Source organism: Erinaceus europaeus, chromosome X (genome assembly GCF_950295315.1).
Source record: "Erinaceus europaeus chromosome X, mEriEur2.1, whole genome shotgun sequence".
NCBI classification, from domain to species: domain Eukaryota; kingdom Metazoa; phylum Chordata; class Mammalia; order Eulipotyphla; family Erinaceidae; genus Erinaceus; species Erinaceus europaeus.
The window spans coordinates 771,114-787,053 of record NC_080185.1 but is presented as its reverse complement, the minus strand read 5'-3'; the positions used below and the strand labels follow the sequence as shown (position 1 = coordinate 787,053).

General features: G+C 45.6%; 1 protein-coding gene across 4 annotated transcripts in view; it reads right to left on the bottom strand.

Moving 5' to 3' along the window:
- Window positions 1–14,749, bottom strand: part of F8 (coagulation factor VIII) — a 132,048-nt gene extending 117,299 nt beyond the window's left edge. For all 4 annotated transcript variants that reach the window (XR_009547490.1, XM_007538215.3, XM_060182862.1 and 1 more), the window contains exon 1: window positions 13,797–14,749. Coding sequence is in view for 3 of the 4 variants with exons in the window: in XM_007538215.3 (XP_007538277.1) it covers window positions 13,797–13,942 (146 nt within the window). In the remaining variant the exon portion in view is untranslated. The remainder of the gene's footprint in view (window positions 1–13,796) is intronic.
- Between the last annotated feature and the right edge of the window lie 1,191 nt (window positions 14,750–15,940).

Here is a 15,940-nt window from a genome sequence, read left to right as displayed (position 1 = left end):
TCCCGTCTCCCATCCTCCCGTATCTCCAAACTCAGTGGCCAGTCACCTAACTCAAGTTGGACGTGCTAAGATCGACCCAGTCTGGAAAAGAGAAATTTCCCATGAGTGGTCATCCCACTTCCGGTTATCTTGTCCATCTCCAAAACTCTCTCCCTTAACACTGTCTGAACTGGAAGACGCTTTGAAGAGGGTTAAACCGGGAACGGCTGCTGGCTATGATAACATCACCCCAGAACTCATTCTTAACTTGGGCCCCGCGGCAAAGAAGTGGCTCACTACATTCCTGTCCCACATCTTGGAATCCGAATCTATGCCCAAAATTTGGCATCATGCGAAGATAATAGCAGTTTTGAAACCAAAGAAAGACCCAACACTGGCCGCCAGCTATAGACCAATTTCTCTCCTCTCCGTGTGTTACAAACTCCTTGAGAGGCTGCTTCTGTCACGTATTTCTCCTCTTACAGAGAAATTCCTATCACCCGCCCAAGCTGGTTTCCGCCCAGGAAGATCTACCTGCGAACAAGTCCTGGCCCTCTCAACTTACATTGAAAATGGATTCCAGAAGAATTTAAAGACGAGTACTGTCTTTGTTGATCTCACAGCAGCCTATGACACGGTCTGGCATCGTGGTCTCCTAGTCAAGATCTCAAGATGCCTGCCTCCATGGGTGGCCAACACTATATCGTTTCTTCTCCAAAACAGAAGATTCTGGGTGCATCTGGGTGACAAGTCTAGAAGATGGAGACTTGTCTCAAGTGGCCTCCCCCAGGGCTCTGTTCTGGCTCCTACGCTATTTAATATTTACATCAATGACCTCCCAGAAACTTCTTCAAGGGAGTTTATCTACGCCATGACATCTGCTGTGCAACTCAGGCATCCAAGTTCGACATCCTCGAACACTCACGAAAGACATGTCTCTGATATCTGATTACTGTAAAAAATGGCGACTAATCCCTAGCACTGCAAAAACGGTATCATCTGTTTTCCATCTACACCATGCCTCGGCCTCGCATGAGCTTAATGTACAGCTTGGCGATACGAGAACCCGGCATGAAGCCCAGCCAGTCTATCTTGGCGTTACTCTCGATCGCACTCTGTCATTTCATAAAAATTGCAGCAAAGGTGGGCGCGAGGAATAACATCATTGCAAGACTGGCCAGCTCCTCATGGGGCGCGAGTGCTTCCACACTATGATCATCCTCTCTGGCATTATGCTATTCCACTGCAGAATACTGTACCCCAGTATGGTTCCGTAGCCCCCATGTCCACTTGGTCGATTCCAAATTATATTCCTCCATGAGGATCATTTCTGGAACCATCCGTTCCACCCCGGTTCCATGGCTGCCAGTTCTTAGCAACACCGCCCCGCCAGATATTCGTCGGGATGCGGCATCATCTAAGTTCATTTCCCACGTCTACTTTCGACCGGACCTGCCAATATACGCGGATATCTTCGCCCACCCTGTCCAACGCTGGACCTCTCGTCACCCAATCTGGTCCCCTACGCCTACACTGAACTTCTCTGTTCTAGACTCTTGGAAACAGTGTTGGCAGTCAGCTGAGGTCAAGAACAAACACCTCATCACAGACCCCTGCAAGCGTCAACCCGGCTTTGACCTAGCACGTTATGATCGGGCCCTCCTCAATCGCTATTGAACAGGCCGTGGCCGGTGCGCCACTATGTTCCATCGCTGGGGAGCCAGAGACGACCCGAACTGCCCCTGCGGCTCCAGACAGACTATGACCCACATAGTCAACGACTGCCACCTCTCCAGATTCAAAGGAGGTCTCGAAACTTGACATCAGGCTCAACCTGACGCTGTTGACTGGCTACGGAAGAAGGGCAAACGCTAGAAGAAGAAGGGCACGGTTGCTGGAGGAGGGCTGGTGAAAACGCTCTGTGTTGCTTAGTGTCTGCATTGTCAAAACATTGCAAGCTCTACGTTTTCTAACATTTCTATTTATTATTGGATAGAGACAGAGAGAAATCAAGAAGGGGGGTAGAGGGAGAGAGAAAGAGAGCCACCTGCAGCCCTACTTCACCACTTGTGAAGCTTTCCCGCTGCAAGTGGGGACCAGGGGCTTGAACCTGGGTCCTTGTGCACTGTAATGTGTGTGCTCAACCAGGTGTGCCACTGCCCGGCCTCTTCAAGCTGCACTTTCTTTTTAAAATTTTTATTTTAAATGTGAACACTGACAAGACTATAGGATAAGAGGGGTGCAACTCCATACAATTCCCACCACTGAAAATCCATATCCCATCCCCTCCCCTGATAGCTTTCCTATTCTTTAACCCTCTGGGAGCATGGACCCAGGGTCATTATGGGGTGCAGAAGGTGGAAGGTCTGGCTTCTGTCATTGCTTCCCTGTTGAACATGGGCATTGACAGGTCGATCCATACTCCCAGCCTGTCTCTCTCTTCCCCTAGTGGGGCAGGGCTCTGGGGATGTAAGACTCCAGGACACATGGTGTGGTCATCTGCCCAGGTAAGTCCGGTTGGAATCATGATTTGGAACTTGGTGGCTGAAAAAGAGTTAAGATAGATAGCAGAACAAATTGTTGACTAATCATGAACCTAAAGGCTGGAATATTGTGGATGAAGATTTGGGGTCTCCGTTTTGGAAAAAGCTAGTAGGTCTCTTTTAGGTATATTCCAAGGGGCTCATGACCCAACTAGTTTTTGCCTGCACCTGATGTCTAATATGCAGGTGACCTAAGCTATTATCTGGGGGGATGGTGTCATAGTTGGAAAAAGGAGGGGATTGGGTGGTAGTGCAGTGGGTTAAGTGCACATGGCTCAAAGTGCAAGGATCAGCATAAGGATCCTGGTTTGAGACCCTGGCTCCCCACCCACAGGGGGATCACTTCACAAATGGTGAAGCAGGTCTCCAGGTGTCTTTCTGTCCTCCCCTCTCTATTTTTCTCTGTCCTATCCAACAACAATAGCAATGACAACAACAGTAATAATAACAAGAACAATAAACAACAAGGGCAACAAAAGGGGAAAAAAATAGCTTCCAGGAGCAGTGGATTCATAGTGCCGGCAAAAACCCTGGAGGAAAAAAAAAAAGAAAGAAAGAAAGAGAAAAAAGAAAAAAGAAAAGAACAGAAAAAAAAAGAAAAAAGGACTAGAAAGCTGGATCAGGGAAGAGAGTAGCTCCCAAATATGGGAAAAGTATATAAATATTTTTAAATGTAAACCCCATCGATTTGATGTGGGCCCATATTCAGCACAGGAGCCTGTGTAACCTCTGCATCCCTGTAGGTCTGAGCTCACATTCCGTGGTCACAGCTAGGAACATTCCAGGCTGTGCCAATTTCAGGACCCATCATCCTTGGGTGATATAGGCAGAGTATGCTATCCAAACCCCCTTCGGAGAATGGAACATTCCCTACCACTGTTAATCCACATTGAGGGCCAGGTCTGATAGAGGCCCACAGAGGGGTCCATTATGTTGACCCTGATGGAGATGACCAGTGACAGTGGAGAGAGGGATCTTCTAGAGGTCTAGGCTCATCACGTCTGTGTGGAATCCCAGGATTGCCTGTCTAGCGCCCCAGGTGCTGGGGTGGCCTGGTAGTGACTAAAGAGTCATCATTGAAGGGTGCCAGTCTCTTGCCCTTATTCAGCTTTTGCAGTCCTTACTTTGTCTGACAAGGTGAGCTTTGGAGTGAGCGAGGGACACATGCTGCACTTTTAAAGGCTGTATTTCTTTCCCTGTTAATCAAACCTCTGATTTTCTGCCCATGAACGATGCACTACATGTGACACAATATTCCTTAATTAGGGCTGCTGCTCAGTGAACCCTGACAAGAGTGGGCTGGACCCACTGTCATTGCAAAGGTTCTTCAGAGTGGAAAGGGGCAGAAAAGAAGTTCAGAGAGATGTAGTGGAAAGTGAAATCTGAGAGATGCCAAGTATGAGCGTGAGTTTGAAGACTGCAGCCACCATATGGAAAGTGAGAGAAGGAAGTGGATTCCAAGTCAGCTTGGGAGAGGATTCTATCCCAGAGCCTCCAGCAAGGAGAGAGGCCCCATCTAAACCTTGGTTTTGCTTCTAACGACCCTGACCAGTGTCCAGTCAAGCCTACCTGGAAACCATCAGATAGTAAATGGGTGTTTGGGACCAGCAGGATAGCTCACTTGGATAGTGCATTACTTTGCCATGAGTATGGCCCAGGTTCGAGCCTGGCCCCCACCACACTGAAGGAAGCCTTGGTGCTGTGCTTTCTCTCTGTCTCTCTACATCTGTCTCACTCATTCTATCTGAAGGAGTTAGTCCAGAGCAGTGACACCCAGGAGATGACAAAATGTACACAAATAGGGGGCGCAGCGGGTTAAGCATACATGGCACAAAGCACATGGACCGGCATAAGGATTCTGGTTTGAGCCCCTGGCTCCCCACCTGCAGGGGAGTCGCTTCACAAGCGGTGAAGCAGGTATGCAGGTGTCTGTCTTTCTCTCCCCTGTCTTTCCCTCCTCTCTCCATTTCTCTCTGTCCTAGCCAACGACAATGGCAATAGCAGCAATAATAATAACAACAAGGACATGAGCAACAAAAATGGGAAAAATGACCTCCAGGAGCAGTGGATTCATGGTGCAGGCACCAACCCCTAGCAATAACCCTGGAGGCAAAAAAAAAAAAAAGTACACAAATAAATAGGTTCTTGAAGAGTCAGTAACAAGCTGTCAGAAATACTGAGTTGGGAGTCAGGTAGTAGCACAGCAGGTTAAGCGCATGTGGTGCCAAGTGCAAGAACCAGCATAAGGATCCCAATTCGAGCTCCCACCTCCCCACCTGCAGGGGAGTCGCTTCACAGGCAGGGAAGCAGGTCTGCAGGTGTCTCTCTTTCTCTCCCCCTCTCTGTCTTCCCCTCCTCTCTCCATTTCTCTCTGTCCTATCCAACAACAACGATATCAATAACAACAACAATAATAAAAAAGGGCAACAACAGGGAAAATAAATATTTAAAAACATACCACACGTTATTCCAAATAGCAGAATATTAAAATTATTTTAAAAGTGAGTCATGCAGTAGATAGAAAGGCATGCTTGCTCTCACTTTTCATCTTTTCTTATAATTTCTAATAAATTTAGTAAGAAAAGGAAAATAAATATTTGACTATAACCATTGGGACAGAGCTAAATCTATCTCTTTGCACTATTTTTGGATACAACTTAATAAATACCCATAGAGACTTCAGTGTTACATTACTAGAAATAATAAGAAAAAATTGTAACAGTAGCTAGGTTAAGATGAATGTACACAAACTGAGAGCTTTCCTTTCTGTTGTAACACTTAGCATCAAGAAATAAAGAAAGAGGGATATGGGCAGTAGCACAGCGGGTTAAGAGCAGGTGACACAAAGCACAAAGACAGGTGGAAGGATCCCAGTTTGAGCCCCCGGCTCCCCACCTGTAGGGGAGTCGCTTCACAGGTGGTGAATCAGGTCTGCAGGTGTCTATCTTTCTTTCCCACTCTCTGTCTTCCCCTCCTCTCTCCATTTCTCTCTGTCCTATCCAACAACCACGATAACAATAACAACAATAAAGCAACAAAAAGGAATAAATAAATAAGTACTAAAAAAAAAAAAAGAAATAAAAACAGATGCCCCCATACCTATGGGATTTTTTTTTTTTTTTTTTTTGCCACCAGGGTCATTGCTGGGGCTGGGTGCCTGCACAATAAAGCCACCACTCCTGGAAGCCATTACCCCCCCTCCTTCTATTTTATTTGATAGGACAGAGAGTAATTGAGAGACGAGGTTGAGGTAGAGAGGGTGAGAGAGCCGGAAAACTAATTTTTGACAAGGGACCACAATATTAAATGAAGAAAGGAGTTTCTTCAACAAATGGTGCTGAGGAAATTGGGTTGAAACATGCAGAAGACTGAAACTGAGCCACTACATTTCACCAGAAACTAAAGTTCAAATGGATCAAGGTTGTGGATGTTAGACCAGAAACTGTCGAATACCTAGAGTAAAATATTAGCAGAACTCTTTTTCCATTTAAGTTTTATAAGCATTTTCAATGACTCAAGTCCAATTGAAGGAAGTAAAAAACAAAAGTAAACTAATGGAACTACATCAAATTGGAAAGCTTCTACACAGCAAAAGAAACCACCGCCAAAGAGACTCCTCACAGAGAAGAGATCTTTACACGCTATGTATCAGACAAAAGACTAATAATTAAAATATATAAAGAGCTCACCAAACTCAGCAACAACAACAACAACAACAACAAAAAGTCAACCTCACCCAAAACTGGGAAGAGGATGTGAACAGAAAATTAACAAAAGAGATCCAAAAGGCCAACAGACATATGAAAAAATGCCCCAAGTCATTGCCAGAGAAATACAAATAAAGAAAACAACAAGATACCATTTCACTCCTGTGAGAATGTCATAAATCAGAAAGGATAGCAACGACAAATACTGGAGAGATTGTGGGGGCAAAGAAACCCTTCTTCACTCCTGGTGGGAATGTCACTTGGTCCAGCCTCTGTGGAGAGCAGTCTAGAGAACTCTTAGAAGGCTAGAAATGGACCTAACCAATGATCCTGTAATTCCTCTCCTGGGGATATATCCTAACAAATCAAAGAGATCTGTGTAGACCTATGTTCATAGTGGCACAATTTGCAATAGCTGAAACTAGGAAGCAACCTAGGTGTCCAAAAACAGATGAGTGGCTGAGAAAGTTGTGGTATATCTATACAATGAAATATTACTTAGCTATTAAAAAGGATGAAGTCACTTTCTTCACCTCATCTTGGATAGAGCTTGAAGGAATCAGGGTACGTGAGATAAGCCAGAAAGAGAAGGATGAATATGAGATGCTCTCACTCATGGACAGAAGTTGAGAAATAACAGAAAGAAGAAATAGAAAGTAGAACATGGACTGGGACTGGTGTATTGCACCAAAGCAAAGGACTTTGGGGGTGGTTGGGTGTTCTGTACTGATGCATGATGGTGGAGGAGGACCTGGGAAGGGGGTTAGAATGTCTTTCGGGGGGGGTCGAGCGGTAGCACAGCGGGTTAAGCGCACGTGGCACAAAGCGCAAGGGCTGGATTAAAGATCCTGGTTCCAGCTCTTGGCTCCCCACCTGCAGGGGGGTCACTTCACAGGCGGTGAAGCAGGCCTGCAGGTGTCTGTCTTTCTCTCTCCCTCTGTCTCCCCCTCCTCTTTCCATTTCTCTCTGTCCTTTCCAACAACAATGACAGCAATGATAACAATCAAAATGATGGGTAACAAGGGGGGCTAGCCTCCAGGAGCTGTGGATTCCTGGTGCAGGCACCGAGCCCCAGAGATAACCTTGGAGGCAAAAAAGAAAAAAGAATGCTTTTCAGAAAATTTAGGAATTTTACCCATGACTGTAAACCATTAACCCCCAATTAAAAAATACAATAAAAAAGAAATAAAGCCAGGAGAAAATATTCTACTAGTAGCAGCAGCACAGTCATAGAATGTATAGGGATAAATGTAATAAGAAAGAATGTGGGCAGGGGAGACAGCATTAACGGTCATGCAAAGAGGCTTTCCTGCCTGAGGCTCCAAAGTCCCAGGTTCAAACTCTCACTTCACCATATGCCAGAGCTGAGCAGGGCTCTGGTAAAAATAGGTAAGAAATAAGAAATAGATAAATAGGGAGTATACAGGTCCATGAAGGATGATAAATGACCTAGTGGGGGTTGTATTGTTAAATGGGAAACTGGGGAATGTTATGCATGTACAAACTATTGTATTTACTGTTGAATGTAAAACATTCATTCCCCAATAAAGAAATAAATAAAAAAAGAAATAGATAAATACAAATTTGAAAATAGAAAGAATGTAATGTTAAACTCATTTTCATTTATTGTCTTCACAAATTTAATGCATGAACTTAGTGAAAATACAATTAGAATTACATCAAGGATAGGCGCTCTATATTGTAGAACACTTTCTAAAAATATTTATTTATTTATTTACCTTTTGTTGCCCTTGTTTATTTTTTATCATTGTTGTGGTTACTATCATTACTATTGCTGTCATCATTGTTGGATAGGACAGAGAGAAACAGAGAGAAGAGGGGAGGACAGAGAAAGTGAGACCTGCTTTACCACCTGTGAAGCGACTCCCCTGCAGGTGGGGAGCCGGGGGCTGGAACTGGGATCCTTGAGCCAGTCCTTGCTCTTCGTGCCATGTGCGCTTAACCCGCTGCGCTACCGCCCGACCCCTGTAGAACACTTTTAATACTTCAACATGAAAGAATAAAATGCTTAAGAAATGCTAAGAACAGGGAGGGTTGGTTTCACTTAGCATTTATCAGAAGATATTACAGACCCACAATACTTAAATCAATATGCTACTGACAAGATAAAAGTAGACCAATAAAAACAGAACAAATTCAGAAATAGACAATGCTATATGTGACAATTTTCTGCTATATATGTTTATTCAAGTCAGTGGCTATTATTTGGTAAGATGATGCCATCACCACAGGTTTCTGACCTAGTTGGAAATCAAACTAAACAGATCCCAATCTCATTCACATATACAAATTCTTATCAGGGTCTGGGGAGATAGTATAATGGTTCTGCAACAGAGACCTTCATGACTGAGTCTCAGAGGTCCTAGATTCTATCCCCAGCGTCATCGTAGCCAGGTCTGAGCTGTGGTCTAGTCTCTCTCTTTCTGCCCTCTCTCCTTTTCTTCCCACTCTATTTCTCCCCCTAACTCTCTGTATCTCTTTTTAATTAATATATAAATGAAACATTAAAATCATTATCAGATTAATTAAAATCATGCATATAAAAAGCAAAGCAGGGGGGCTGGGTGGTGGTGCACCCAGTTACGTGCACATATTACAATGCACAAGGAACTGGGTTTAAGCCCCAGCCTCCCACCTGCAGGGGGGTTGCTTCACGAGTGGTGAAACAGGTCTGCAGGTGTCTGTTTCTCTCCACATCTATCTTCCCCTTCCCTCTCAATTCCCCTCTGTCCTATCTAATAAAAAAACAAAAATAAATAAATAAAAAGCAAAACAATAAAATTCTTACAAAAAATTGGGGGAGTCGGGTGGTAGTGCAGTGGGTTAAGCGCATGTGGCGCGAAGCCCAAGCACGGGCGTAAGGATCCAGGTTGGAGCCTCCGGCTCCCCACCTGCAGGGGAGTCCCTTCACAGGCAGTGAAGCAGGTCTTCAGGTGTCTTTCTCTCCCCCTCTCTGTCTTCCCCTCTTCTCTCCACTTCTCCCTGTCCTATCCAATGACAGCAGCAACAATAACAACAATAATAATAACCACAACAATGATAAAAAAACAAGGGTAACAAAAGGGAAAAAATGGTCTCCAGGAGCAGTGGATTCGTGGTGCTGGCACCAAGCCCCAGCAATAACCCTGGAGGCAAAACAAAAACAAACAAACAAAAAAACATGTAAGAACAGTTAGTTCTTACAATTAAAAAAAAAACTAAAAATTGCTGTGGTCTAAGTCTTAAACAAAGTCAATAGAAAAACAATAGGTTTGGGGAAAATTATAATATATTAATCAATTAGTGTAGAATAACAAATGGTTTGTATTTCTAGCAATAAAGGAATTATAATAATTTTTTTTTTAATTTCATTTTATTTATTGGTTTCGGATATAATGGAGAAACTGAGAGGGGAAGGAGAGACGGAGGGACAAAGAGAGCCCTCTGAAGCCCTGCTTCACCGCTCATGAAGCTTCTCCTCTGCAGGTGGGTACTGGGAGCTTGAACCCAGGTCTTGGTGCATTGTAGCACGTGTACTCAACTAGGCGCACCACTGCCCAGACCGCAAGGATTCTCATTTTAAAATGAGATCTCAAATAAAAATGCAAAAGTATGTGATACTGAATCTTAACAAAACATCTGAGTGCAGTAATTAGCCAACAAGCACTAGAAAAGTTTCTCAGCCTCATTCCGGGTCAAGAAGTCAGCTGGCTTTACTACCAGCAAAATAAATAGAAAGCAAGGTGAAGTAGATTGCTGACATGAATGCGGACAGAAGCAGCCTCATCCACTGATGGTAAAAACATCTGAAGTGTTCTGGCCTTAAAAAGACAACTATTCCCTTCATTCCAGCAACATTTAGCTTGAGAAACTGTCCCACAGAGATTCAAGCCCCAGTGACTGGAGAAATGTCACAACTGGGGTGGCACACCTAGTTAGGCACACAGATGACAGTGCACAAGGACCCGGGTTCAAGCCCCTAGTCCTCACCTGCAGGGGGAAAGCTTCATAAGTGAAGCAGTACTGTACGTGTCTCTCTGTCTCTCTTCCTATCTCTTCTTCCCCTCTCAGTTTCTCTGTCTCTATCTAACAAACAAACAAAATACATGAAAAAAGAAATGTCACAACTGGTAGATCATCGAACTTGCATGACTGAAGTTCCCGATTGAATCCCTCACTACCACATGTGCCAGAGAGTGCTCTGGTGCCTTTCTCTCCCTCTGTGTCTCCTGTGAAGTTCTCTCTGACATATAAATCAACAAAATACTTATTTTATAAAGTCAAAGCACCAGCACGTAGTGGCCCGATGACAGGATGCATAGTCACTGAATTGGGAGAATTGCAATTATGTTGACGGACTTGGATGGAATTCTACTAGATGTTAATGCGTGGAAAAAGCAAGCACAACAATCTGTTTCTTGTGGAAGAAATAATAACTAGGAAACCCTTCACCAGCAGCTGTGTGTGTGTGTGCTCTCGTGAGCGTGTGCCTGTGCACGCTCACATGAATATATATTATAGTACTGAGGCTCTGGGTAGGGGTAGGTAAGAAAGAGGATAATGCAGTAGGAAGTTGGGAAGCAAAAAGATGAAAAATGAAGGGGGATCATACAGTTAGTATGACTGGACCCAATGTAATATTTACATTGCCATTTTCTATGTGCTAGACTTGAGCCTGTTTTGTTTTTTTTTGTAAAAATCTATTTACTTTTATTAATTGCCAGGGTTCAAACTCAGGGTCTGGTGCTCAAGAGTCCATTACTTTATCCACTGTAACACCTCCTGGGCCATGGACTCGTTTCATAGCACACACGTAAGAAAACAAAGAAAAGGTTTCAGCATGCAGTTTAATTAGTAAATTAGGTCAACAAGATGAGCCTACAGAAATTAGGAAGAAAGAATGAATACTAAAAATAAAAAGCAGGGAGTCAGGGGGTAGCACAGCGGGTTAAGTGCACATGGCACAAAACGCAAGGACCGGCTTAAGGATCCCTGGCTTAAGGATCCATCTCCTGGCTCCCCACCAGCAGGGGAGCCACTTCACAGGCGGTGAAGCAGGTCTGCAGGTGTCTGTCTTTCTCTCCCCCTCTCTGTTTGCCTCTCCTCTCCCCATTTCTCTCTGTTCTATTCAACAATGACAACAACAATAATAACTACAACAATAAAAACAACAAGGGCAACAAAAGGGAATAAATATTTTTTTTAAAAAAAGGTAAAAAGCAGAAGCTGGGGGGCCGAACGTTAGCACAGCAGGTTGAGCGCACCTGGTGCGAAGCATAAGGACCGGCCAAAGGATCCTGGTTCGAGCCCCTGGCTCCCCACCTGCGGGGGGGGGGGTCAATTCACAAGTGGCGAAGCAGGTCTGCAGGTGTCTATCTTTCTCTCCCCCTCTCTGTCTTCCCCTCCTCTCTCCATTTCTCTCTGTCTTAGCCAACAATGATGACATCAATAATAATAATAATGACAATGATAAACAACAAAGGCAACTAAAGGGGAAAAACAGCCTCCAGCAGCAGTGGATTCAAAAAAAATGCAGGAGCTGATAGAATCAAGGGAGATCTGAGATTTTCTGCAAAAAAAATCTTCTCTTTAAGATTCATTTATTTGGGTATGCATTCGTGTGTGTGTGTGTGTGTGTGTGTGTGTGAGAGAGAGAGAGAGAGAGAGACAGGGAGAAAGAGAGAGAGAGATGGCAGAGTGATGGGAAGAGTGATGGAGAGAAGATGAACCAAAGCATCCCTCAGGCACCTGTGACATCAGGGATTACACGCAGGACCTCCTGCTTGCAGGCTCTGCACTCTACCAACGCACCACCCTCTGGCTCTTTTCCTGTTTAGGAAATATTCTTCTTCTTTTTAATTAGTGATTTAATATTGATTTGCATGTTGGGGCACATCTAATCCAATATATACTGTATCTTGATATTCTGGATTTATGCGTGTTTAGACCCGCACAAACTAGGATTCAGTCAGTCACTCTGTAAGGCTTGACAACTCCATGGCTTCCCAGAGGTCAGTGGGTGTTATGAGTGGCCAAAGCCTCCCCTGTGCCACAGTGACCGCCCAAGGACTGATGAGAAACTCTGTGACCTGTTAACCTTCAGATTATTGCCTACCTCAATACCATGTGGGATTAGTTAGTAAAATAGTAAAAGGACTGTACTTGTCCCGAGATAACTGACATACCTGCCATTTGATGTTTACCCTGTGTCATCAGTATCTTTGCTGTGACCCTAAACTCCTTTCCAGAAGTACCCCCTTACACTTCCTGCTGATGTAAGCTTTCTTCGGAATTTCTTTGTTACAAACCTATAAGAGAGACTGTTCTTTGTTAGGACGCACACTTCTTCTGTCTCCTTCAGACTGAAGGGTGTTAGCCACACCGGCCTTTTTAAGAATAAACTTAAGCCTTAGAATATATTTTTCCTTATTTGAGTAGCCTTGTTTGAGTTAGCCTGAGTGGAGATTTCAGTGTCAAGAACCAGTGGAGCCCATTCCTGTATTTACAAAATTACAAGACAACAGAAGTACAACTCCACACCGTTCCCACCACCAGTTCTACAGCAGTTCTCCTAAGGTTGCAGATATGGGTTAACTATCATTTTTACATCTGTCTCTATTTGTATATATTTGCTACCTGGAAATATTATTTTAAAGAGAGCACACACCATATAAGAAATGGCAGGGTCATCAAAATAACTGACACGGACAGCGTATCGCTTCACCATGTGCGCCACCCAGGTTCAAGCTCAGCCCCCACCACATCGAAAGAAGCTTTGGTCCTGTGGTATCTCTCTGTCTCTCTGTCCGAAAAAGCTATCCTGGACTGGTGAAGCCTCAGTGATGACGTTGAAAGGAAAACAGCACAGGAGGTGAAAGTACAGATAGTGAGCAGGTTAATGGTATCATGAGATCATTCTGTACCTTAAGAGAAATAGTCAAATCTAGAGGGACTGGCTTGCTTTCTAGGAAAACACATCTAACCAAAACTGACACAAGAAGAACTAAAAAAAAAAAAAAAAAAAACCCAAGTGTCAACAGCTCTAAATCATAATGAAAAGATTTTTTTTTTTTTAGAGCACTGCTCAGCTCTGGTATATGGTGGTGTGGGCGATTGAACCTGGGACTTTGGAGCCTCTGGCATGAGAGTTGAAAAGATCTTTTAACATGACTCTTCCCAGATACGGCAGAACACTCACCAAAGAGGAAAAGCATCTGCAGAAAGGGATAATGGTGAGCTAACAGAGCAGAGCAGAGATCTGCCGGACACAGCAAGCTACACTGAAAACTAGCGGACCCCTCACTATGCGGGGGCAGGTGGGGAGGCCTCTGGCTCTTTCTGTTCCTTGCTTCCTGGGCTCCCTCTGCTCCATCCCCTAGCTTCCAGAGACACAAAGTGTGCCACGGGAAAGCACTGGACACCACGGAAGGCTATCAAAGACGAGGCCAGCTTGGGCTGGCCTAAGAGCATTGATGCATACAGGGAACCCCCTGCCATCCCAAGCCCACAGGCCCACAGCTCCGCACTTCCCGCACTTCCCAGCCAACGGACAGGGAGGCGCCTTTACCTGGTGTCTGCTTGCAGCTCAGCCAGCAGCTCGCTGTGTGTGTAGTCCCAGGTCAGGGGCACTGCGCCCAAGTAGTATCTTCTGGTGGCACTTAAGCTGGATTGCAGAAGGCCCAGGAAGAAGCAGGTGCAGAGTTCAATTTGCATGGCTGGGTGCTAGAAACCTCTCAGCTGGAGAAAGAAGATATCTTGCTTCTCATTAAAATATGTCCTCAGCTCTTTGGGAAAGGAAGCAGTTGTGGAGGTTCACTGAAAAGCCCCCATGTTTTCATAGAGCACTTTTGGGAAGTGGCCCCACTGGCTGTGACGGTGGCATCAGCACTGAGCAGTGACCGGGAGGGGAGCTTCCTTTGGGGAAATGGCCACAGGAAGAAGCGCAGTAGGAAGCGAAGTGGGGGGGGGGAGGCTGGGCTCAGCTTGACCCCTTTGCCTCTACCAGGGGCCAGGGGCGCTGCACCAGCTGCTGCACTCATCACAGTGTGGAAGGGAAGGAAGGGCGGGCAGTGGGGCTAGGCCAAAGTGAAGAGGGGTCTGGTGTTCACATTTCTGGCTGACTCCAACCCTCTTCCTTGGGAGCAGCAGCAAAATACAGGGTGTCGCCCAGGATCCCAGAACCTACCTGTCTCAGCAGCATGAGCAGTATTTATTTATTTTTTTGAGGGCAAGGTTCTCTTTATTCAGACCTCTTCTAGTGGGCTGCTATGGGTCACAGGTCATGACAACTTCTCTGATTTACCGACACACACACTTCCTGTGTATGGGAGGATTTGCCCATGTCAGCTCAGTATTCAGGGTTCAGAATATCCTCAGTGTTAAGTGCCGGTTCTCTGAGACTGAACCCAAACTAGGCTTCCTTTCACCTCCTCACAAGTCTGAGGACTAGTGGGCCCCTCCTCTCAAGCCATGAGGAGTTGTCCTCACAGGAAACTGAGAAGTCAAATCTCTGTGGTCTTGATCCAGCAGTAGCCGTTTGTGGTGGGATCTTGCAATTTCTCATAGATGGGGACTACAGGTAGAGGTCCTGATCAAAGGTGTGTGGTTTCCGGTGGGACCAAATCCAGATGTAGGTGCTGGAGCCAGGTGCTCTCTGATGTCATGCTGTTCACTGGACTTAGGAAAGGTCAGGCGTGAGCAGTATTTTAAGACTGCCCTGTGCCTACCCTCGACTGCACAGAGCCACCTCCAAGCTGTGTTTTTCTTAGTGAGCTAACAGCCATTTACAACATCACAAAATCATAGGATATAGTTCCGAACGGCACCCACCACCAAGCGATATGTTTTTGTGCCTATCACAGAGCACCAAGCAATGTTCCGAGTGGAACGCAGATGGCGCCCCTCCTTTGCCTAGAACCCTTTGGTGTCTCTGACCCCACTCAGAGTAGACATGGTGCTTCCACGGTGTCGAGGTGTGCCTGCACGCTGCCCTGCCTCCCCTGGCTCCCTGCTGCCTCTCACTCTGGCCCTGGCAGTCTCACACTCCTGCCTGGAGGCCTCAGCATCTGCTCTGTCCATCCTGTCCTCCTCGAACACCATTCTCCCAACTCTCTACAGGCATCCAGTCTCACACCATTCTCTTCTCCTCAGGCATCAGTCTCACACCATTCTCTTCTCCCGACTCTCCTCAGGCTTCCAGTCTCACACCATTCTCTTCTTCTCAGGCATCCAGTCTCACACCATTCTCTTCTCCCGACTCTCCTCAGGCATCAAGTCTCACACCATTCTCTTCTCCCGACTCTCCTCAGGCATCCAGTCTCACACCATTCTCTTCTCCCGACTCTCCTCAGGCATCCAGTCTCACACCATTCTCTTCTCCCGACTCTCCTCAGGTATCCAATCTCACACCATTCTCTTCTCCTCAGGCATCAGTCTCACACCATTCTCTTCTCCCGACTCTCCTCAGGCATCCAGTCTCACACCATTCTCTTCTCCCGACTCTCCTCAGGCATCCAGTCTCACACCATACTCTTCTCCCGACTCTCCTCAGGCATCCAGTCTCACACCATTCTCTTCTCCTCAGGCATCCAGTCTCACACCATTCTCTTCTCCGACTCTCCTCAGGCATCCAGTCTCACACCATTCTCTTCGCCTCAGGCATCCAGTCTCACACCATTCTCTTCTCCGACTCTCCTCAGACATCCAGTCTCA